General features: G+C 41.8%; 1 protein-coding gene and 1 pseudogene across 1 annotated transcript; both read right to left on the bottom strand.

The window, feature by feature from the left end:
* Positions 1-6,134: 6,134 nt before the first annotated feature.
* On the bottom strand, positions 6,135-7,070 carry LOC124501937 (olfactory receptor 2AP1-like). Its single transcript, XM_047066379.1, has one exon. It carries the CDS (start codon positions 7,068-7,070, stop codon positions 6,135-6,137), a length of 936 nt encoding a protein of 311 aa, XP_046922335.1.
* Positions 7,071-9,600: 2,530 nt separating this feature from the next.
* LOC124501936 (zinc finger protein 764-like) lies at positions 9,601-11,217 on the bottom strand (annotated as a pseudogene).
* Positions 11,218-23,679: the final 12,462 nt, after the last annotated feature.

Here is a 23,679-nt window from a genome sequence, read left to right as displayed (position 1 = left end):
GAATCCCATGACTCTGGGATCATGACCCGAGCTGAAACCAAGAGTCAGGTGCTCAACCAATTGAGCCACCCAGGAGCCCCTAAAATTACTTTTTAAAAGAAACAAACAGGAGTTTCTTGTCCCTTTCAGCTTAGAAGCTGCTGAAAATCTCTCTCTCCTCCCTCTCTCTCTTTCCACCCAATCGGTCTGTCCAGAGAACATTCATACATTAATCTTCTAAATAAAAGTTTCAAAGAAGTTTTTTCACATCTTGACAAATAAGATTTTATTCCTCTATAAGTATTTTAAAAGTTTATACTTGGAAGGAAATTTCCAAGTAGAAAGTAATTTTGGAGAATCCATGTTTTGAACACCTGCAAATGTATTTGTAAATAGTAGTTTCAGGATCAGAGTTTCTTTGTCTCCTTTCTTTCTTCCTATTTCCCCTCATTTTCTTCCTTTCTTCTCTCTTATTTCCTCCTTTTCTTCCTCCCTCCCTTCCTCCAACCCCCCTCCCCTGAAGGTGTTGTCTTGTCTAGGATAAACACAGAAGTGACCATGCACATATTTAAACAGAATGAAAAATTCGAACAGTTCAGATCTCCACCCTCTCCTTCCCCTCATAGAAAGACTTAGCACTTTGTTATTAGGAAGGGAAGAAGAAGGCCGCCTGGGGGGTTCAGTCAGTTAAGCATCTGACTCTTGATTTCAGCTCAGGTCATGATCTTAGGGTTGGGAGAGGGAACCCCACGTGTGGTTCCATGTTAAGCATGGAGCCTGCTTGAGATTCTCACTCTCCCTCCCTCTCTCTTTGCCCTTCCCCCACATGTGCATTCTCTCTCTCACTCTCTCTCTGTCAAAAATAAATAAACATTAAAAAAAAGGGGGGAGGAAGAGAACACTTCAAGTCACTGTTTTTCCCTATTTGAGCCATGAGGTAAGAGCAGATGTATAGTCAATTCTGGCTATTTTCTTTAAGGATTTTACTTTGATCTTTTAATTTTTACTGAGAGTCCTTACATAGCTATTGGGAATTATATCTAAGCAGAGTTCCTGAATCTGTGAGTATGCCCCTTCAGTGTTCTAAACAAAAATATTTATATTCTCAGCCCTAGTAGGTTAGAAAGACTACTCAACCCCTTAGAAAAATCTTTCTCACTAATACCAGCATGCTACTTAAATTCATAAAATTTTCATAGACAGGCATCTCCCTAGATCTGGTATTTTGTTTGATTAAAATTAAAATACAAATACATTTAACTAAGCCCTAAAATAAAAATCTCATCATTCTTGAGCCTGGATGGGTCAATCAGTTAAGCATCTGACTCAATTTTGGATCAAGTCATGATCTCATGTTTTGTGGGATCAAGCCCTGTGTTGGGCTCTGCACTGACAGCTCGGAGCCTGCTTGGGATTCTGCCTCTCCCTCTCTCTCTCTGCCCCTCCTCTGCTTGTGCTCGTATGTGTGTGCTCTCTCTGTCTCTCTCAAAATAAATAAACATTAAAATAATCCCCATAACTCTTAACCTTAACAGACTAAAAAAACGACTCAACAATTAAAAAAAATCATCTAATACCAATACATCGCTTAAATTTATAAATTCTCTACAGGCAGATCTAGCAGATTTAACTTATTAATGGTTTAATAATTAAAGCAAGGCACTGAAAATGCCTAGATGAGTTTATTAACTCCATAAATGCAGGTTTGAATTAATTTTTATTAAATTAATTTTTAATAAAATTACACATGAAAGTATCTGCATCCTAGTGAGACTGCCTTCCAAATCAACAGTGATTAGAAGGAGCAGACATTAAGAACAATAAAGAGTAGTCCATAATGCCTTACTTAACCTGATTACACCCATATGGACATAGCAGGGAGAAAAATTAAGCCATAAATGAGAGTTTGACTAAGTTACATTCATTAGGGTTGGTCAATTTTGTGCCAGCCACCGTAGTTGACATTTTCTAAAACAAACAAAACAAAACAAAACAAAACAAAACAAAACAAAACACAAAACAACAAAAATCCTAACTAGAGAGAGGTGTTTGTTTAGATCATTCCTGGGACAGTGATTCCATTGTTTGAGAATTTAAATCTTTTGAGCTTTTTAAATTGTGGTGTGTATGTGACATTGTAAAAATAGAAAATCCCACTAGAGGGAGCCATTTCCCTGATTGTCTCTGGAATATTGGTTCCACGCCTTGAGAATCTGGTTTCATGGGCTTGTACACGTTCTAAGTGGCGACCTGGGTCTTCAATCTCTCTCCTCATTCCACAGTTCTGGTGGGGGGCCTCACAAAGGAATTATCCTAATAACTTTGAAGCAGAAGGTGGGATGAATTTATGAAGTCCTAGTACAGTATGCTGGTGCTTAAGATGAGAGCACATTGTGAGCACACAAAGCATTTGTCTGCTTTGGACTTGGCTCATAAATTGTGTCTTTCCTAGGTGTGGACAAGGGGAAGGGCTACATTCAGTTAAGACTGATACAGGCTGAGAAATGAGTGAATCAGCACATCTTTCTCCTGTCTGTTTTCCACAGCTACCCACACACTCAGCCTGGGTAGCTCCAGGTCTCTCTTGCAGACCATGGCCTTCATGTGAGAATTTTTATTCTCTGGGGACAGAGTCCCTGGAAAAGGGTGTCCCAGAAATGCTCCTGACAAGAGTGTGGGGACTTGAGGCTCCACGTGGTTTCTGAGCTTTCTGTGAAACTTCATTAAAATTTTTTAAAAAATGTTTATTTTTGAAAGAGATACATACAGAGTACCAGTGGGAGAGGGACAGAGAGAGAGGGAGATATAGAATCTGAAGCAGGCTCCAGGCTAGGAGCTGTCAGCACAGAGCTTGACGTGGGGCTGGAACTCACAAACTGTGAGATCATGACCCGAGCCGAAGTCAGAAGCTTAACTGACTGAGCCACACAGGCACCCTTTCTGGGAAACTTTAAAATCTCATTTCACACAGATAATGTTCAAATCAGATTCCTTGGGATAAGATTTTCAAAGTCTACTGGGCCAACATTCCCATCCAAGTCTTACTTTAGGGGCCAGATTACCTGTGATGAGGACGTGGAATGTCCCAGAAGAAAAGTAAATAATTTTGCCTCAGTATGTCTTCTGTTTAGGGCCTATTTCTGGGTAACTTTCTCTGGCCTATAGCCATGGATGAGAAGAGATGAAATTCTCTTTCCTGACCTGACCAAGCCAACTTCAACTCACTTCTTAATCTTGGATCCTTAACCGGCACACAACATACGTTTACCATGTATGTTTACTTTTGGTTTGTGTACTGGTTAATTTTTGTTGAGTAATAAACCATTTGAACTCTTAGTGACTTAAAACAACCACGTTTATTTAGTTCATGATTCTGTGGGTTGGCTGCTTGGGCTGGGCTCATTTGGGTGGTTCTTCTGTTGATCTTTGATGGGCTCATTCATGCATCCCCAGATGGCTGCTGGCCACCTGGCCACCTGTGCAGTGTGTGTGTGTGTGTGTGTGTGTGTGTGTGTGTGTGTATGTATGTGATTAGTATCAGCAAAAGTGATGGTGGCAAAGAGGTCTTGGGTCTTTCATCATCTAGTAGGACAGCCCAGGCTTGCTCACATGGGAGTCAGAGGGTTTCAAAGGCTTTTGGAAGTTCTGCTTGCATTATGATTGCTAGTGTCACAATGTCTGAAGCAAGCCACATGGCCAAACCCAGAGTCAATGTGGGAGGGTCTTACCAAAGAAAGTGGCTGTAGGAAAGCAAAGACTGTGAGACTATCTCTAGCAGTCTCTGATGGTCGTATTTGACATGTGGCCTATGTGCAGTGTTGAAATACAGGAGTAGAGTGAATCTGAGAACCATTTTGAGGGAGGAGACAGCAGGGGTGGGCGACAGGTTGCAGGGAAGGGTTAGTGATGGCTTCAAGATGTCTAGCCCAGGGCACCTGGGTGACTCAGTCAGCTGAGCATCTGACTTCGGCTCAGGTCGTGATCTCACTGTTTTTGAGTCTGGGCCCCACATCGGGCTCTCTGCTGTAAGCCTGTCAGTGCAGAGCCCACTTTGGATCATCTGTCTTCCTCTCTCTGCCCTCCCTCTCTTGTGCTCTCCCTAAAATAAATAAATATTAAAAAAAAGAGATGTCTAGCCTCAAAAGTGAAAGGATGGTGGTACTATGAATACAAATGGGAATGATTTGGAGCTAGTTTGGGGAACCAACCCCTCTCGGAGGAGTGGGTATTTCTGCATACCTATTACCTCAAAAGATGCAGCATGGTGGAGGCAAGTGAGCAAAAGCTGGTGAAGGACCAGCTGTGAGGGGCTGGGGAGGGAAAGAAAAGGGCTAGAAGCATCAAATATTTTCTATTGCAGACTATTTTTTAGAAGAGGGAACCCAGGCTCAAGGCCACATAAACTAGAAATCAGGAGAAGTAGGGTCTAAATAAAGGCCTGCTTAGCTTGAGAATTTGTGTTCTTTTTTGAAAAGAATGTTTATTTGTTTTGAGAGAGAGGTAGAGAGAGGGTGAACAGGGGAGGGGCAGAGAGAGAGGGAGAGAGAGAATCCCAAACAGCTCCATGTTGTCAGCACAGAGCCCGATGTGGGGCTCGATCTCATGAACCATGAGATCATTACCTGAGCCCAAATAAAGAGTTGGATGCTTAACCAGCTGAGCCACCCAGGAGCTCCTATGTTGTTTTTAATACCCCCGGCACCATGTTGCATCTTTTGAGGTAACAGAGATCCAGAGATCCCTCTCCTTTGAAAGAGGAGGCAAGGATGAGAAAGCAGATGCAGGGCCAGAGATACACTGAGGTGAAGGGAGTGAATTTTTCTGGGCTTAGGCTGCACAGCTTCATGCTTTTCTGAAAATTATGTAATGAGCTGACCAGGGAGAGAAAGAGTGGGAAAGGGAAGGGATCATGATTGAAGACAGAAATATTGTCCCCCAAGGACTTTTGTCAGGGATTTCGGAGGTGAGGAAAGAGATTCCTGAGCAGCCGTGAAGGCTAGGATTGAAGGGGGAGGCATGAAGCCAGAACAGGCCAGGTCTGGGGGTTTCCTGTTCCTTTAGGATAAAGCTATCTTGGGAGCGGAGAAAGAGGAGGCTGACAGTGGGGTGAATGTGGTGGACTTGGCATAAGAGATGTGGGGAAAGGTCAGGAGGGTGAGTGAGGCCTAAGCTCTGGAAGTCTAGCAGTGGTGCATATGATGGTGTAGCTGGAGTCCGAAGTCTGTGACTGTGTGTGCAACTCAAATTTTCCCTTGATGTCTGGTTAATACCCTGTCTTCCTGGAGTTTCGGAGCTGCCTCTTCATACAGGGGGACATTTAGATTTGTCATTGGGGGACACTACTGTGTTTTTACTTAGATAATTTTTTTTAATGTTTATTTATTTTTGAGAGAGAGAGAGAGACAGAAGACAAGCAGGGGAGGCAGAGAGACAGAGGGAGACACAGAATCTGAAACAGGCTCCAGGCTCTGAGCTGTAAGCACAGAGCCCGATGTGAGGCTCAAACCCATGAACCGTGAGATCATGACCTGAGCCGAAGTTGGATGCTTAACTGACTGAGTCACCCAGGACTGCATAGCCCTGAAACTACTATGTTTTTGAGTGGTCCCTGTTCAGACTCTTGACCCAGTCTTACTTTTCTTTCTTTTTTCTTCACCTCCCTGCCTGGTCTATAGGGAGCATTGGTTTTGGTCCCACAGGGATATTTCTACTGACAACCAAGTGAGTGAACTTGGAAGCACATGCGCCCTCAATTATGACTTTCGATGAGGCCACCGCCCTGGTTGACAGCCTGACTACAATCTCTTGAGTCACCTTAAGCAGGAGTTACTGATCTAATCACCCAGGTTCTGGCCCACTGAAGCTATGAGATGACAAATGTTTGTTGTTTTACGCCACTAGGTTTTGTGTGTAAGTCATTAAGGGGCAATAGGTAATTAATACATATTTTGGTACTTGGAAGTGGGGTGCTGACATAACAAATACCTAAAATACGGGTGTGGCTTTGGGACCAGGGAATGGATGGAAGCTGGAAAAGCTTTGAGGATTTTGAAGAAAGTATTCATGAAAGCTTAACCTTGAAAATACTTTTTTGTAGAATTCTTGGACTCTGGGGAGGAGAGTCCTATTTCCCTGGAAGGTGACTTGTAGGGCTGTCATTTATTTTGGAGCCATGCCATTTTCCTGATCAGGTCTTTCACTACTTGCTTAACTTGTTGGTTCCTGAGAGTGTAGATAAAGGGATTCAAGAGGGGGGCAATAATTGTATTGATTAGGGACACTCCTTTGTTGAAATCAACCCCCTTGCCAGGAGAGGGCTTCACATACATGAAGAAGCAGCTGCCATAGCACAGGGTGACCACAATGATATGGGAGGAACAGGTGGAGAAAGCTTTCTTTCTCTCTTGGACCGAGGGGATCCTGACAATTGTCCGGATGATCTGGACATAGGATATGGCGATCAGCACTAGAGTGCTGACCAGTGCCACCACGGCCAGGGTAAAATCCACCATTTCTAACACCTGTGGCCCACTGCACACCACCTCCATTAGAGGCGTATAGTCGCAGAAGAAGTGGTTGATGTGGGTGTCACAGAATGGAAGCTGACTGGTCAGGATGACAGGCACTATGATGAAGAAGAATCCTGCCAGCCAGCAGGTGAGGATAAGCTGTGTGCAGACTCTGTTGCTCATGAGGATGGGGTAGTGGAGGGGCTGGCAGATGGCAATATACCGGTCATAGGCCATGGCTGTGAGGAGGAGGAACTCTGTGGCCCCCAGGAAGATGTGGAAAAAGTCCTGAGTAATGCAGCCAGCAAAACTGATGGTCTTGGTCCCTGTGGCAATGTTGAGCAACATCTTGGGCACGATGACGGTTTGGAACCAAATTTCTAGGCAGGACAGATTCCGGAGGAAGAAGTACATAGGGGTTTGCAGGCGTGTGTCCAGCAAGGTCAGGCTGATGACAACCAGGTTTCCAGAGACAGTCACAAGGTAGGCAAGCAGCAGGAGCAGGAAAACTGCCACCTGAAGCTCTTTGGTGTCTGTCAGGCCTTGGAGGAAGAACTCAGTCACTATGGTCTGATTGGCCATTGTGGGCCTCAGCCCTTTCCAGAAATGTGCAACCTGGGCAGATAGGAGCATCAGAAATTAGGATGAAGAAGATGAAAATTTCTCCTAAAGTGCATCATTCTTTTACCTGTCCACTGTCTCCCTATAGATTCAGGGAAGCCGAGCAGAAGCTTCTGGAGACTCTTCCCTAGTCAGAAATCAGCCTAGATCTTTCAGAATCTTTGAGGTATTATTGAATGTCAGTGACTTTTCCCTCTCCTTTCCTTATTTCTTTCCTCTTTTATTTCTTTTATTTGCTCTGAAAAAGGCTACAAAGAATTCTCTGCTCTTCCCCCAGTTCTCTTTAGAACTGGCAAACACCTATTCATCCTTCAAGATCCAGTCTAAGTGTGACCTCTTACATGAGGCCTTTCCTGTAGGCCTGCTGATTCTTCTGCTTTCTCCCAGCTCTGGTAACACATAATTTGTGCCTCTGTTATATTTCTGTAGAGTCAGTGATGTAGGATAGAACCTCTCTTCCCTGCCAGGCCACAAACATCTTGAGCCTAGGGACTGCTTTTTGTTCATCTGCTCAGCACTTACCTTTCCCTTATCAGTAGATGCACTGGTCTTCTCAGATCTGTATTCACAACAAAAAATTTTTTTCCTTCAAATTTTTTATTTAAGTTCTAGTTAGTTAATATACAGTGTATTATTGTTTTCAGGGGTAGAGTTTAGTGAATCATCACTTGCATATAACACCCAGTGCTCAACACAAGTGCCCTCCTTTTTTTTTTTTTTTACATTTTTTTTTTTTCAACGTTTATTTATTTTTTTTGGGACAGAGAGAGACAGAGCATGAACGGGGGAGGGGCAGAGAGAGAGGGAGACACAGAATCAGAAACAGGCTCCAGGCTCCGAGCCATCAGCCCAGAGCCCCACGCGGGGCTCGAACTCACGGACCGCGAGATCGTGACCTGGCTGAAGTCGGGACGCTTAACTGACTGCGCCACCCAGGCGCCCCCCTCCTTTTTTTTTTTTTAAATTTTTAAATGTTTATTTATTTTTGAGAGACAGAGCGAGACAGAGAACAAGTCGGGGAGGGGCAGAGACAGAGGGAGACACAGAATCCTAAGCAGGCTCCAGGCTCTGAGCTGTCAGCACAGAGCCTGGTGCAGGGCTTGAACCCACAAACTGTGAGATCATGACTTGAGCTGAAGTTAGATGCTTAACTGACTTAGCCACCCAGGTGCCCTGACAAGTGCTCTCCTTAATACCCATCACCCATTTAGCTCATCTCCCACTCACTACCCTCCATCAACTCTCGGTTTCACAACAAAATTTTCTACTTCTTAAAGCATTGCTTGCATATGTAGCATGTATTTTGGAATAAGAAGCATTTTTCACTTACCTTGCTGTTTGCTTACATTGAACCCTTATTAAAAGTTGTCTGACATTTGCATCTGGATTGTAAATTACTGGAAGAGAGGGGGTGTCTTATTTTTACTCAGACTCCCTTCCCTCCCCCCACCCCCAGATATATTGAGGTATAATTTATAAATAAAATTGTAAGATATTTAAAGTATACATTATGATGATTTGATATATGTATACATCGTGAAAGGACCCCACAGTTAATTAGCACATCCATCACCTCACATATTAAGCATTTTTTTTTTTTTGTTTTTGGTGAGAACATTTAAGTTCTATTCCCTTAAGAAATTTCAGTTACACAATACAGTATTATCCACTATAGTCTATGGTCTTTTTTTTTTTTTTTTTTTTAAGTAAAGTCTGCTTTTACTTCTCTCCTGCCACCCTTTCACATATATGCTGTCTACCTGAATCCCTGATTCAGGAAAACATGAATGTTGTACACCAGAGTGCAAACCCAAATGAATATAGGAGCCAAACAGGTCACGTAAATGAGGGGAAAATGCCAGATGGAGAGCGCCTGCTTTACCAGAGACATGGACAATGACAAGTGCCAGCTGACATTGGACAGGAGCGGATATGGAGTGGTGGGCATGCCGAACAGCTGTCCCTCAGCTCAGATCAAGTTGCCAAACCTTTGAAGAGGCCAGAAACCTATGTGTGAAAGAAATATCTTTTTAAATCTTAACCAGTAATTTGTAACATTTTAAAATGCTGGTTGGGCCCAAAATAATGTTTAAAAGGTTGCTGCAAGCCAGATTCAGTACATGGCCACCAGTTTTCAATTCCTGCACTAAAAGGACAATGGATAAAACAAAGTTCTTTTCTACTTCAGTCCTCTTGTCTAAGCTGAGAAACAGCTTTTCCGTCCCCACAGGGGTTGTCTTGTGAAGGTGCTTACCTCACGTCTTAACTCGGCAAAGGGGGATTCTAGAGTCTGGGACAGTTGGGAGCAAGGTGTCAGCAGATCCAGCGTGTGAAGGCCCAAGGTAAGATGGTCCTCATCCCCCAGGTCCACCTCTTGCCCAGAGTTCTGTGACTTCCCTGGAGCCGCCACAGAGGTTCAGGCCCCTGAGCCCAGCCTGGGCCTCAGGCAACGTCTAGATCTCCACCCTTGGGCTTGCAACCTTTGAGACCATCACCCACACTCCTGGTATATTTCTGGGTAGTGTTGGAAGCCCACAGGTGGGTCCAGGTCCCCGTGGCCAGGGGCCAGGGGCCAGGGGCACAGGCAACCCACTGGCACCCTGGCCTCTGTGTCTCCCGGCACCAGGGCTATGATCCCACTGGTGCTTGGCCACGGCTGACTTCTGGCCAAAGCGCCTGCCACGTTGAGGACAGAGGTAGGGGTGGTCCGCTGTGGGTCCACCGATGCGCTGCCATTTCTGAACTCTGAAGAAGCAGCGCCCGCAGTCTGGGCATGGGTAGGGCTTCTCTCCGGTGTGCGTGCGCACGTGACGCCGAAGGTCTGACGCATGGGCAGTGGCGCGGCCACAGTCCTCGCACTGAAAGGGAGTCTCGCTGCCGTGGGCCCGCTGGTGCTTGGAGCTGGCAGAGCTCCGGCTAAAGCAGCAGCCACAGTCATCACGGCGGCAGGGCTTCTGGTCTGCATGGACCCGTAGGTGAGTGGTGAGGGCTGAGCGCTGGGGGAAGCCCGGCCACGGTCCAGGCAGCGGTAGGACGGCTCTCGCCATAGCTGGCTCGGTGCTTGCTCGGAGAGAAAGGGCCAAAACCCTTGCCACAGTCAGGGCTACAGAAAGGCTTCTCGCCCGTGTGGGTGCACAGGTGCGCCACCAGGGCCGAGCGCCAGGCAAAACCTCTTCCGCTCATGTAGCAACCGTGACGCTGGCCTGCTCTGGGGACGGGGTGGGCACAGAGTGGGGGGTGAGCTCGGCGGGTTGCCTTGGATGGTCGCTCCAAGCTCTAAGGGAGCCCAGCAGAAGGGTGTTTCAGAGCCTTCAGCCCAGGAGGCTGAGCTTCCACAGAAAGGATCTTCTCCGGTGCCTCAGTCCATTCTCTTTGTCCTTTCCCGTCCTTTTCTGGAATCTGAGTCTGTTTCTGTCAGACACTCTTCCACCTCCGGACCCCGGGCATCAGGGCCCCACAGGTCGGCCCCTTCCTCCACCCAGATGAGGGCTGGCTTAATGCCTCGGAACCCTGGGAGAACGCAAACGCCACGCGGAGGCCGCCCCCTGCTGTCCCGACTTCCTGACCTGGGGCCTCTCACTGCGGGTGCCAGCCTGAGTGTGGGCGGGGTGGGCTGGGAGGTGGCCCAGGCGAGTAGGCGGGACTTCACCGAGTGCGCCCAGATGACTGTAGGTCTCCGGCACCACGTCCAGCTACAGGCCCTCTGAGCAGGCCGCAGACACCCCCCACTCCTACAGCGAGAAGTACACGGCCACGTCTGCTAAGCCTACGGCGCCTGGGCTTGTCTGCTCCCAGAGGCCCCTTCCAGTTCCCACGCAGGGAGCTGGGCCAGAGCCAGCGCTTTGGCAAGTGCAGCCCGGTTCCGGGAGCCTCCTGTACCAGAGGATGCCTCCCCCCACCCGGGGCCTGGGCCGGGTTCGCAAGGCCAGGAGCGAGGCAGCCGGCCCCTCCAGGAACCACCAGCATGGCCAAAAGACCAAGAGCTGCTAGCAGAAGGGACACGGACAGTCACTATGTTATACATTAGGTCTTCAGACCTTATTCATCTTATAACTGAAAGCTTGTACACTTCTACCAACCTCTCCCTATTTACCCCCACCCAGCGCATGGTAACCACCATTCTACTCTGTTTCCTTGAGTTTGACTTTTTATTTAGATCCTACATATAAAAGATACCATACAGTATTTGTCTTTGTCTGGCTCATTTCACATAGTATAATGGCCTCCAAGTTCATCTATGTCATTGCAAGTGGCAGGACTGCCTTCTTTTTTGAGGCCAAATAATAGTCCATTATATATATTACATTTTCTTTATCCATTCATCCATTGATGGCCAACTAGGTTGTTTCCATACCTTGAATACTGTGAATAATGTTGTAATGAACATGGGAGTGCAGGGATCTCTTTGAGATAATGATTTTGTTTCCCTTGGATATATACCCAGAAGTGGGATTGCTGGATCATATGGTAGTTCTATTTTTAATTTCTTGAGGAACCTCTACACTGTTTTCCATAGTGGCTGTGCAAATTTACATTTCTGTCAACAGTGCACAATGGTTCTCTTTTCTCCACATTCTCACCAGTACTTGTTACCTCTTGTCTTTTTGATAGTAGACATCCTGACAGGTGTGAGATGACATATCACTGTGGTTTTGATTTATTACTTGATGATTAGTGATGTTGACATCTTTTCATGTATTTGTTTGGCATATGTATGTCTTCTTTGAAAAAATGTCTATCAGGTGCTCAGACCCCTTTCTCATACTGATCCCTGGGGTATGATAGTTACCTATAAAGGTTTCTAGGGCAGTTCTGGCAAGAAATGAAATACTGTGAGGCTTATTGCACCCAGTTTTTGATAAGAAAGATAAACTTCACAGATATTAACTATTGGCCTAGGGCCATGGTGAGAACCTAAAAAATAAGTGGAAGCTTCTTGAATGTTTCCTTGCCTTGATCAGATTCTCTGAGGCTCTTAGGTGTGTTGTTTTATTGAGTAGAAAGGAGGTTTTTCTTTGGAGGAATCTATGGAATTCTTATGAGGGATTTTCTCTCCTTTTAATTGGAGACCAATGACCCAAGACCCCCCCCCCCCCTTGGTCCCTTTCACTGCTCTTTAAATATGGGGGATACCTACATTGTGGGGTGTGCCAGATGATTCACCACAGTAGATATGAGAGCCTTCTAGTTACACCATTTCATAAAATCTAAGGTGCAATTTAGTGTGACACACACTATTATTTTATGTGCCATTAAGAAGGAAAGATGCTACCCCAACTAGACAGTGACCCTATGCTAAAATGCCATTGATCATAAGATGCTTTCTAGTTTTAGAGATGTTGAAATGTGTATCTTAAAGTTGCTAAACTATGGAATTTATTTTTAGCTCATTAGAAAAGTCTGTTTCTCCAGAAAAACGTTGTAAGACCAATGTCTAAGAGGTTACCACCTATGTTTTCTTTTAGGAGTTTTATGGTTTCAGGTCTTACTCGAGACTAATATAACATTGCCAGGCAACTATACTTCATGAAAAAAAAAAAGTTCTGTCTATGTTTTAAAACATAAACTATACACTTATGTAACTGTATATGTAAATAATTTAAAAATTAATTAACATACACATATATTGGTGATACTTCCTCAACTTCATTTAAAAGTTTTCACTGATGGGATATATGATTAGAAAAGTTTAGAAAATTTTTGCCTAGGGACCTGTTGCCTATCTCCTCTCCCACAGGCAGCCAGTGTTTGCAAAGAGGCTCATTTTCTTTCTGGAGAGGACTATCCTCTAGCTTTATTTTTTTTTATTTTTAAGTTTCTGAACCTGTTGTTTTCTGAGAATGAGCACAAGAAAGCTCATAGGAGCAGTAGCCAATTTGCCTAGTAATTCAGAAACCTTGGTCTTGGGTCATTTGGGGGCTCTGACAAGGGAAACTATGCTCTGTGGCTCCCTCCTTTTCTGCACAGTGACTGGTTATCTGAGAAGTGGCCTCAGGAACTCACCAGCCCAGGGACAACACAAGCTTGTCAGGTCTCTGAGGATCCCCCAAAGAGGGAGCAGGGAGTGTACAGTCTGGCAAGTCCTCTGTGGTTTCATGAAAAGAGCTCAGACTTGCAGCGAAATGTGGAGGCAACTCTGTACAAATAGTCACAGGATTACATTTCCATAGAAATCTTTTCTTGACCCGTTCTTCTTTTTTATCTAGCCTTTTCATCCCTTACGGCAGCAACAATCCTAAAAAACAGCTATCCAAAGACAAAATTCTGTTACTTAGTCAATATCCAAATCATGCAGCAGAAGGGTCAGGGAAAGTCTGAGGTGGGGCTGGAAGCTTCCCCCTTGTGCTATGGTCCATGGTTCCTTCTGGAATCTAAGGTTCTGAAGTTTTAGGTCATGTGAGAGGCTCTGAACAGGTTCCATTCAATGAAAAGAGACATTTGCTTTATAGACTCTTCTATTGCAGACTCAGGCGATCAGTGCTGGGAAAAAAACCAAGTGGTACTCAGGGGAATTTGTAATCAGAATTCACTAATTTACTCAGGATATAGTTGTTCTGGCCACAAATTGTAAGCAGGACAATTTGTCAAAAATCCCCTGAGAAGATGACAAAATACTTACCTAAGAGCTTGCTTCCTAATGAATATGTGTCCCTATCAGTTGTTGATAATGTAGTTGGTAATACTGTTAGTATTTTTTTTTAATTTAGCTTAAAATTTTAATTCCAGTATAGTTAACATACAGTGTTATATTCATTTCAGGTGTTCAATATAGTGATTCAACAGTCCTGTACAGTTTTCCATGCTTATCATTATAAGTGTACTTTTAATTCCCATCGGCTATTTCACCATCTCCCCCCACCCCCCCGATAACCCTCTGTTCTCTATAGTTAAGAGTCTGTTTTCTCTGTTCATAAATACTTTTGAGAACTGATAAGTAGGCCAAAAGGTATCAGACAACTTTGTCATCCTTATAATTTTGGCTAGCCCTGAAGCATAGCCATATATGTCCAGCCTGATCACAATATTCATTTTATTTTAAATTGTATTGCTCAAATATTATGCTCAGACATGGCGTTAAATAAGGGTACTTTTTCATGATGTGGACATGGTATGCCTCTGTATCAGACATCAGAAGACTTTGATTCTAGTCTAGTGCTGTTATTAACACTGAGACCTTGGACAATTCTTTTCCTCCTGAAATCTTAGTTTTTCAGTTTTTTTTTTTTTACTGAATTTTTATTTGTGAGGATTTATTTTATTATTATTTTTAAATATAAGTTATTGTCAAGTTAGCTAACATACAATGCATATATACATACATTGTATATATACATACATAACATACAATGTATATGTATGGTTTTGAGGGTAGATTCCCATGATTCATTGCTTACATACAATACCCAGTGCTCATCCCAACAAGTGCCCTCCTCCATGCCCATCACCCATTTCCCCCTTCCCTTGCCTCCCACCCCCCATCAACCCTCAGTTTGTTCTCTGTATTTAAGAGTCTTTTATGGTTTGCCTCCCTCTCTATTTGAAACTATTTTTTCTCCTTCCCTTCTCCCATGGTCTTCTGTTAAGTTTCTCAAGTTCCACCTATGAGCGAAAACATATGATATCTGTCTTTCTCTGACTGACTTATTTCGCTTAGCATAATATACTCCAATGCCATCCACGTTGTTGCAAATGGCAGGATTTCATTCTTTCTCATTGCCAAGTAGTATTCCATTGTATGTAAAACCACATCTTCTTTATCCATTCATCAGTTGATGGACATTTGGTCTCTTTCCATAATTTGGCTGTCGTTGAAAGTGCTGCTATAAACATTGGGGTATAAGTGCTCCTATGAATCCGCACTCTTGTGTCCTTTGAATAAATTCCTAGAAGTGCAGTTGCTCAGTTGTAGGATACTTTTATTTTTAATTTTTTGAGAAACCTTCATACTGTTTTCCAGAATGGCTGCACCAATTTGCATTTTCACCAACAGTGCAAGAAGGTTCCTGTTTCTCCACATCCTCACCAGCATCTGTTGTTTCCTGAATTGTTAATTTTAGCCACTCTGACTGGTGTAAAGTGGTATCTCAGTGTGGTTTTGATTTGTATTTCCCTGATGATGAGTCATGTTGAGCAGCTTTTCATTTGTCTCTTGGCCATCTGGGTGTCTTCTTTGGAAAGTGTCTATTCATGTCCTCTGCCCATTTCTTGTGTTTTGGGTGTTGAGTTTGGTAAGTTCTTTATAGATTTTGGGTTTAGTTTTTCAGTTTTTACCAACAATTTCTAGCTGTTAAGATCATGAATATGTGTCTATATATTAGATGTCTTTTGATTGTCTTAATTTCATTGTTTTCAAGCTTTGAGAAGCTTCCCTATATTTCTCATATTCTAGAATATTGTGAACAGGTTTCTGTTCACCTTTTCTATACCCTTCATGATTCCATCTGAAATTCCAGTTTCCTTTTTGCCTGCTCACCCTGAAGCTGTGTCTAGCTTCTAGGGAACTAATGGAAGTGCCCGCAAGGAAGGCATGGGAATTCATTAATAAGTCTCTGTAGCTACAAAAAAACCTGTTGTCTTTGCCTTAGGGAGATGGCTTCAGGGATCTTTGTTTTGGGGGTTAGCTAGATGTCTTCTTGGTTCATACAGAAAGAAGCCAGAGAAGCCTAGATCAAACCTTGGGTAGTTTCATTATACACATTTGCTGATTAGTACTCACTGATGACTCAAGGGAACCATATGCAGATCTCAAGAGAACTTACACATTTGTCTTGTCTCTGGTACTCTTTCTTGTAAACTCCAGTACTTGCTCATTGTTAATATATAGAAATATAGTTGATTTTTGTATGTTTACTTGCACTTTGTGATCTTGCTAAATTCACTTATTAGTTCCAGTAGCCTTTGTAGAATCTTTGGAATTTTGTGTTGATGATCATGCAGTCTACAAATAAGACAGTTTTATTTCTTTCTTTCCAATATTTTTTCATGTCTTATTCCACTTTTATAAGTGGACTTCTAAAAATTTTTTTTTTTTCAACGTTTATTTATTTTTGGGACAGAGAGAGACAGAGCATGAACGGGGGAGGGGCAGAGAGAGAGGGAGACACAGAATCGGAAGCAGGCTCCAGGCTCTGAGCCATCAGCCCAGAGCCTGACGCGGGGCTCGAACTCACGGACCGCGAGATCGTGACCTGGCTGAAGTCGGACGCTTAACCGACTGCGCCACCCAGGCGCCCCAAGTGGACTTCTATAACAGTGTTGAATATGAGTAGTGACAGTGGACATTGCCTTGTTCCCAATCTTAGGTGAAAGACATTCAGTTTTTCCCATTAAGATTAATGTTAGTTGTTGTTTTTTCATGGAGGCCTTATATTAAGTTGAAAAATTTACTTCTCTTTCTAATTTTCTAGGAGTTAAAAAAATCATGAATGTATGTTGAATTTTAACTATGCATTTTCTGCATATACTGAGATAATCATATATTTTAAACATTTTTTTGTTGATATAGTAAATTGTATTGATGGATTATGTTTATTTCATTTTAAAATTATTTAATCCTTCCATGAAATTTAAACTTTTCATTTAATTTGAAGCTTAAAAAAGCCTTATTGAAGTACAGTTGCTAAAAAAATTACACACATTTCTAGAAAGAAGTTGTTATGGCCTATGTCAAAGAAATTACTGCTGTGTTTTCTTCTAGAATTTTTATGGTTTCATGTTTCACATTTAGGTCTTTAATCCATTTTGAAATTATTTTTGTGTATGGTGTAAGAAAGTGGTCCATTTTAATTTTTTTGCCTGTTGCTGTCCAGTTTTCCCAATACCATTTGTTGAAGAGACATTTTCCCCCATTGGATATTCTTTCCCGCTTTGTCAAAGATTAATTGACCATAGAGTTGTGGGTTTATTTCTGGGTTTTCTATTCTGTTGTATTGATCTATTGTTCCTATTTTGTGCCAGTGCCATACTGTTTTGATTATGACAGCTTTGTTTCATTCTTTTTATTTTTAAAGTTTATTTATTTTTGAGAAAGATTGTGCATGCGGGTGTGGGAGGGTCAGAGAGAGAGATCAGGAGACAGAGAATCCCAAGCAGGCTCCACACTGTCAGCACAGAGCCCAACGTGGGGCCCAAAACCATGAACTGTGAGATCATGACCTGAGCTGAAATCAAGAGTCAGACACTTAACTGACTGAGCCATCCAGGTACCCCAATTATGATAGGTTTGTAATATAACTTGAAGTCCAGAATTGTTATGCCTCCATCTCTGTTCTTCTAAGTGTGGTTTGGCTCTTTGGGGTCTTTTGTGGTTCCATACAAATTTTAGGATTGTTTGTTCTACCTCTGAGAAAAATACTTCTGGTATTTTTATAGGGATTGCATTAAATGTATAGATTGCTTTGGGTAGTATAGACATTTTAACAATATTTGTTCTTCTAATCCATGAGCATGGAATGTCTTTCCATTTCTTTGTGTCATCTTCAATCTTTCATCCATGTTTTATAGTTTTCAGAGTACAGGTCTTTAACCTCTTTCATTAGGTTTATTGCTAGGTATCTTATTTTTGTTGCAATTTGTAAGTGGGATTGATACCTTGATTTCTTGTTCTGCCACTTTATTATTGGTGTATAAAAGTGCAACAGATTTCTGTATGTTGATTTTGTATCTTATGACTTTGCCCAATTCATTTATGAGTTCCAGCAGTTTTTTGGTGGATTCTTTAGGGTTTTCTATAGATAGTATCATGTTATCTGTCAATACTTCTTCTTTGCTGATTTGGATACCTTTATTAGTTTTTGTTGTCTTATTGCTATGGCTGTGGCTTCCAGTACTATGTTGGATACAAGTGTTGAGAGTGGACATTCTTGTCTTGTTCCTGACCTTAGGAGAAAAGCTCTCAGTTTTTCCACATTTAGGATGATGTTGACTGTGTGTTTTTCCTATAAGGTCTTTATTATGTTGAGGTATGTTTCCTCTAAATCCTACTTTGTTGAGGGTTTTTTTAATCATGAATGGATGTTGTACTTTGTCAAATGCTTTTTCTGCATCTATTCAGAGGATCATATGGTTCTCAACCTTTCTTATACTAATGTGATGTAATCACATTGATAGATTTACAAATGTTTTTATTTTTTATTTTTTTAATTTATTTTTATTTTTTTAGCATGTGAAAAGTATTTTGTTTATCTTTTTATTTTTTTTTCAATATGTGAAGTTTATTGTCAAATTGGTTTCCATTCAACACCCAGTGCTCATCCCAAAAGGTGCCCTCCTCAATACCCATCACCCACCCTCCCCTCCCTCCCACCCGCCATCAACACTCAGTTTGTTCTCAGTTTTTAAGAGTCTCTTATGCTTTGGCTCTCTTCCACTCTAACCTCTTTTTTTTTTTTTTTTCCTTCCCCTGTCCCATGGGTTTCTGTTAAGTTTCTCAGGATCCAAATAAGAGTGAAAACATATGGTATCTGTCTTTCTCTGTATGGCTTATTTCACTTAGCATCACATTCTTCAGTTCCATCCACGTTGCTACAAAGGGCCATATTTCATTCTTTCTCATTGCTACGTAGTACTCCATTGTGTATATAAACCACAATTTCTTTATCCATTCATCAGTTGATGGGCATTTAGGCTCTTTCCATAATTTGGCTACTGTTGAGAGTGCTGCTATAAACATTGGGGTACAAGTGCTCCTTATGCATCAGTACTGTATCCCTTGGGTATCACTATTTCTATGCTCTCTGCTCCCAGGTTGTTTGCCTGCCTTCTCTCCAGGAGTAGGGTAGTGCCTTCCTGGCTCTATCCCAGGCAAGCCCACAGACCTTTAAAACTCCAGTGTTTGAGTCCTGGTGGTTGCAAGAACTCGCAATTCAACCCCTCGTTTTCTAAGCCAGTAACTTTGGGGAAAAGTTCTTGTTTTCCTCTGTGTGCTCCTCTCTCTCTGTCTCACCCTTCTCCGCGACCATGGCTCCCTCTCCTCCACAGCACCCACAATCCATTTCTCCCCTAAACCATGTCTCTGGACCTCCTATCTTCTTTGATGTGGCCTCTTCTTTCCCTTCAGTTGTGGAGTTTGTTCTGTCAGTCTTCAAGTGGATTTCTGGGGGATTTAGGATGATTTGATAGTTATGTAGTTGTCTAGGAGCCTAGGGTCCTCTTACTCTTCCATCATCTTGAAAATCCTGAGTCAGCCTTTCTCTTTCTTTCTTTCTTTCTTTCTTTCTTTCTTTCTTTCTTTCTTTCTTTCTTTCTTTTTTTGTTGTTTCTGAGTATTTCTTTTAAAAGTGTTTTCAAATTTGTTCTTAGTGTGGCAAACAGTTTGAGGTATTCTTTTATTTTACCATCACATTTAAATGTCTGATTTCTTAAGGTATAGATTTTCCTTATTGATCCCATTTCATCATACTTAGAAATATCCATCCTTTTGTATTATAGGAAATACATTATTATTTCCTTTTCTCCCCACCCCTTCTCTTTACCGGTAACACTTATTATATAGATTTATCTGGGCAGCTGCACTTGTCTTTTGGTGCCTGTATATCTAACCACCTATCTTTCTAATATCTTCACTGTTTTCTGTTATCTATCTAATGTCTTTATTGTTTTTTGTTGCCTAATGGGAGACCTTATCAGATCTGATCTAGGTCACTATTTTTTTTTTTTTTTTTTTTTTACAGGCTAATATATTTAATGAATAATTGCATCCTAGATTCAAAAATTCTCAACAGAATTATAGCAAATTGAATAGCATTTTATTTTTTTTTATTTATTTTTTTTTTTTGCGACCTGGCTGAAGTCGGAGGCTTAACCGACTGTGCCACCCAGGCACCCCTTTTTTAATTTTTATCTAAGTAATCTCCACACCCAATGTGGGGCTCAAATTCACAGTCTCGAGATTAAGACTAGCATGCTGCTCCGACTGAACCTGCCAGGTGCCCCTCTTTTCTTTAAAAAAAATTTTTTTTAATGTATATTTATTTATTTATTTATTTATTTTTTGTGCTTTTTATTTCTTTTTTTTTTTTTTATATGAAGTTTATTGACAAATTGGTTTCCATACAACACCCAGTGCTCATCCCAAAAGGTGCCCTCCTCAATACCCATCACCCACCCGCCCCTCCCTCCCACCCCCCATCAACCCTCAGTTTGTTCTCAGTTTTTAACAGTCTCTTATGCTTTGGCTCTCTCCCACTCTAACGTCTTTTTTTTTTTTTTTTTCCTTCCCCTCCCCCATGGGTTCCTGTTAAGTTTCTCAGGATCCACATAAGAGTGAAACCATATGGTATCTGTCTTTCTCTGTATGGCTTATTTCACTTAGCATCACACTCTCCAGTTCCATCCACGTTGCTACAAAAGGCCATATTTCATTTTTTCTCATTGCCACGTAGTATTCCATTGTGTATATAAACCACAATTTCTTTATCCATTCATCAGTTGATGGACATTTAGGCTCTTTCCATAATTTGGCTATTGTTGAGAGTGCTGCTATGAACATTGGGGTACAAGTGCCCCTATGCATCAGTACTCCTGTATCCCTTGGGTAGATTCCTAGCAGCGCTATTGCTGGGTCATAGGGTAGGTCTATTTTTAATTTTCTGAGGAACCTCCACACTGCTTTCCAGAGCGGCTGCACCAATTTGCATTCCCACCAACAGTGCAAGAGGGTTCCCGTTTCTCCACATCCTCTCCAGCATCTATAGTCTCCTGATTTGTTCATTTTGGCCACTCTGACTGGCGTGAGGTGATACCTGAGTGTGGTTTTGATTTGTATTTCCCTGATAAGGAGCGATGCTGAACATCTTTTCATGTAGGTCACTATTTTTATTTTGATTTTATCTCTCCAAGTATAAGCTTCATTAAAAAATGTTTATTTATTTTGAGAGAGAGTCTGATTGGGGTAGAGGCAGAGATTGGAAGAGAGAACTTCAAGCAGGCTGTGTGCTGACAGCAGTGCAGGGTTCAATCCCACATGAGATCATGACTTGAGCCAAAATCAAACGTTGGATGCTTAACTGACCGAGCCACCCTGGTGCCCCAGCCTTGTTGTTTTATTTATTTCTTTTTTTTTTAATTTAAATTTTATTTTTTAAATTTACATCCAAATTAGTTAGCATATAGTGCAACAATGATTTCAGGAGTAGATTCCTTAATGCTCCTTACCCATTTAGCCCATCCGCCATCCCACAGCACCTCCAGTAGCCCTCTGTTCTCCATATTTAAGAGTCTCTTATGTTTTGTCTCCCTCCCGTTTTTGTATTATTTTTGCTTCCTTCCCTTGTGTTTATCTGTTCTGTGTCTTAAAGTCCTCAATTGAGTGAAGTCATATGATATTTGTTTTTCTCTGACTAACTAATTTTGCTTAGCATAGTACCCTCTAGTTATATCCACGTAGTTGCAAATGGCAAGATTTCATTCCTTTTGATTGCTGAGTAATACTCCATTGTATATATATATACCACACATTTATCCATTCATTCATCGATGGACGTTTGGGCCCTTTCCATACTTTGGCTATTGTCAATAGCACTGCTATAAACATTGGGGTACATGTGCCGCTTCAAAACAACATACCTGTATCCCTTGGATAAATACCTAGTAGTGCAATTGCTGGGTTGTAGGGTAGTTCTATTTTTACTTTTTTGAGGAACCTCCATACTGTTTTGCAGAGTGGCTGCACCAGCTTGCATTGCCACCAACAATGCAAAAGAGATCCTCTTTCTCCACATCCTTGCCAACATTTGTTGTTGCCTGAGTTGTTAATGTTAGCCATTCTGACAGGTGTGAGGTGGTATCTCACTGTGGTTTTGATTTGTATTTTTCCCTGATGATGAATGATGTTGAGCATTTTTTCATGTGTTGGTTGGTCATCTGGATGTCTTCTTTGGTGAAGTGTCTATTCATGTCTTTTGCCTATTTCTTCACTGGATTAATTTGTTTTTTGGGCATTGAGTTTGATAAGTTCTTTATAGATTTTGGATACTAACCCTTTATCTGATATGTTGTTTGCAAATATCTTCTCCCATTCTGTTGGTTGCCTTTTAGTTTTGCTGATTGTTTCCTTGGCTTTGCAGAAGTTTTTATTTTGATGAGGTCCCAATAGTTCATTTTTCTTTTGTTTCCCTTGTCTCCAGAGACATGTTGAGTAAGAAGTTGCTGTGGCTGAGGTCAAAGAAGTTTTTGCCTGCTTTCTCCTCTAAGATTTTGATGGCTTCCTGTCTTATGTTTAGGTCTTTTATGCATTTTGAGTTTATTTTTGTGTATGGTGTAAGAAAGTGGTCCAGGTTCATTCTTCTGCATGTCTCTGTCCAGTTTTCCCAGCACCACTTGCTGAAGAGACTGTCTTTATTCCATTGGATATTCTTTACTGCTTTTTCAAAGATTAGTTGGCCATATGTTTGTGGGTCCATTTATGTGTTCTCTATTCTTTCCCATTGATCTGAGTGTCTGTTTTTGTGCCAGTACTATGCTGTCTTGATGATTACAGCTTTGTAATACAGCTTGAAATCTGGGATTGTCATGCCTCCTGCTTTGGTTTTCTTTTCAAGATTGCTTTGACTATTCAGGATCTTTTCTGGTTCCATACAAATTTTAGGATTTTTTGTTTTAGCTCTGTGAAGAATGCTGGTGTTATTTTGATAGGGATTGCATTGAATATGTAGATTGCTTTGGGTAGTATCGACATTTTAACAATATTTGTTCTTCCTTTCCAGGAGCATGGAATATTTTTCCATTTTTTTGTGTCTTTTTTAATTTCTTTCATAAGCTTTCTATAGTTTTCAGTGTATAGATTTTTCATCTCTTTGGTTAGATTTATCCCGAGGTATTTTATGGTTTTTGGTTTATTTGTTTTTTCATTTGTTATGTTTTTCAGCAGTATTTTCACCTGGTTTTTAAAAAAATAATATTTTGTCCTTCATTGTGCCAGCATCATTCTTATATATATATTTAAAAAAAAATTTTTTTTTCAACGTTTTTATTTATTTTTGGGACAGAGAGAGACAGAGCATGAACGGGGGAGGGGCAGAGAGAGAGGGAGACACAGAATCGGAAACAGGCTCCAGGCTCTGAGCCATCAGCCCAGAGCCTGACGCGGGGCTCGAACTCACGGACCGCGAGATCGTGACCTGGCTGAAGTCGGACGCTTAACCGACTGCGCCACCCAGGCGCCCCTCATTCTTATATTTTTGAGGAAATTATACTTATTTCAAATTCTCCACGGTTTCTATTCCAGTAATTCTTCTTTGCATCGTATGTTGTATGGTGTGTAATCTTGCCTGTCTCCCCTAGTGGATATATTTCTAACATGGGTGGTGATTTTGGCTTCATTACATAAGTATAGACTTAGCTCTACTGTCTAGTAATGTATAGGAATAGAAGCTTAAGCCCTGATTTGTGACCTTCTGGATAAATTTAGAGAAATGACAAAGAAGATCCTTAGGCCAGATGGCCCAAGTATTATAGAACTGTTCTTACCTAACTTGCCATCTTAAAAAATACTCTTTTTTTTTCTTTTGAATTTTATTTTAAATTCTTTGCAAGGGGCAGCTTTGGGAGAATACTACCTATTGAGATTTAT

The sequence above is a fragment of the Lynx rufus genome, unplaced genomic scaffold (assembly GCF_022079265.1).
Source record: "Lynx rufus isolate CCGP_SWC_20201006 ecotype Redwood Valley unplaced genomic scaffold, mLynRuf1.p SCAF_7, whole genome shotgun sequence".
Taxonomy (NCBI): Eukaryota; Metazoa; Chordata; class Mammalia; order Carnivora; family Felidae; genus Lynx; species Lynx rufus.
This window is presented reverse-complemented; position numbering and strand designations above follow the sequence as displayed.

Excerpts from the sequence above, each read along its gene's own strand:
- LOC124501937 (XM_047066379.1), bottom strand. The coding sequence starts at position 7,070 with ATGGCCAATCAGACCATAGTGACTGAGTTCTTCCTCCAAGGCCTGACA.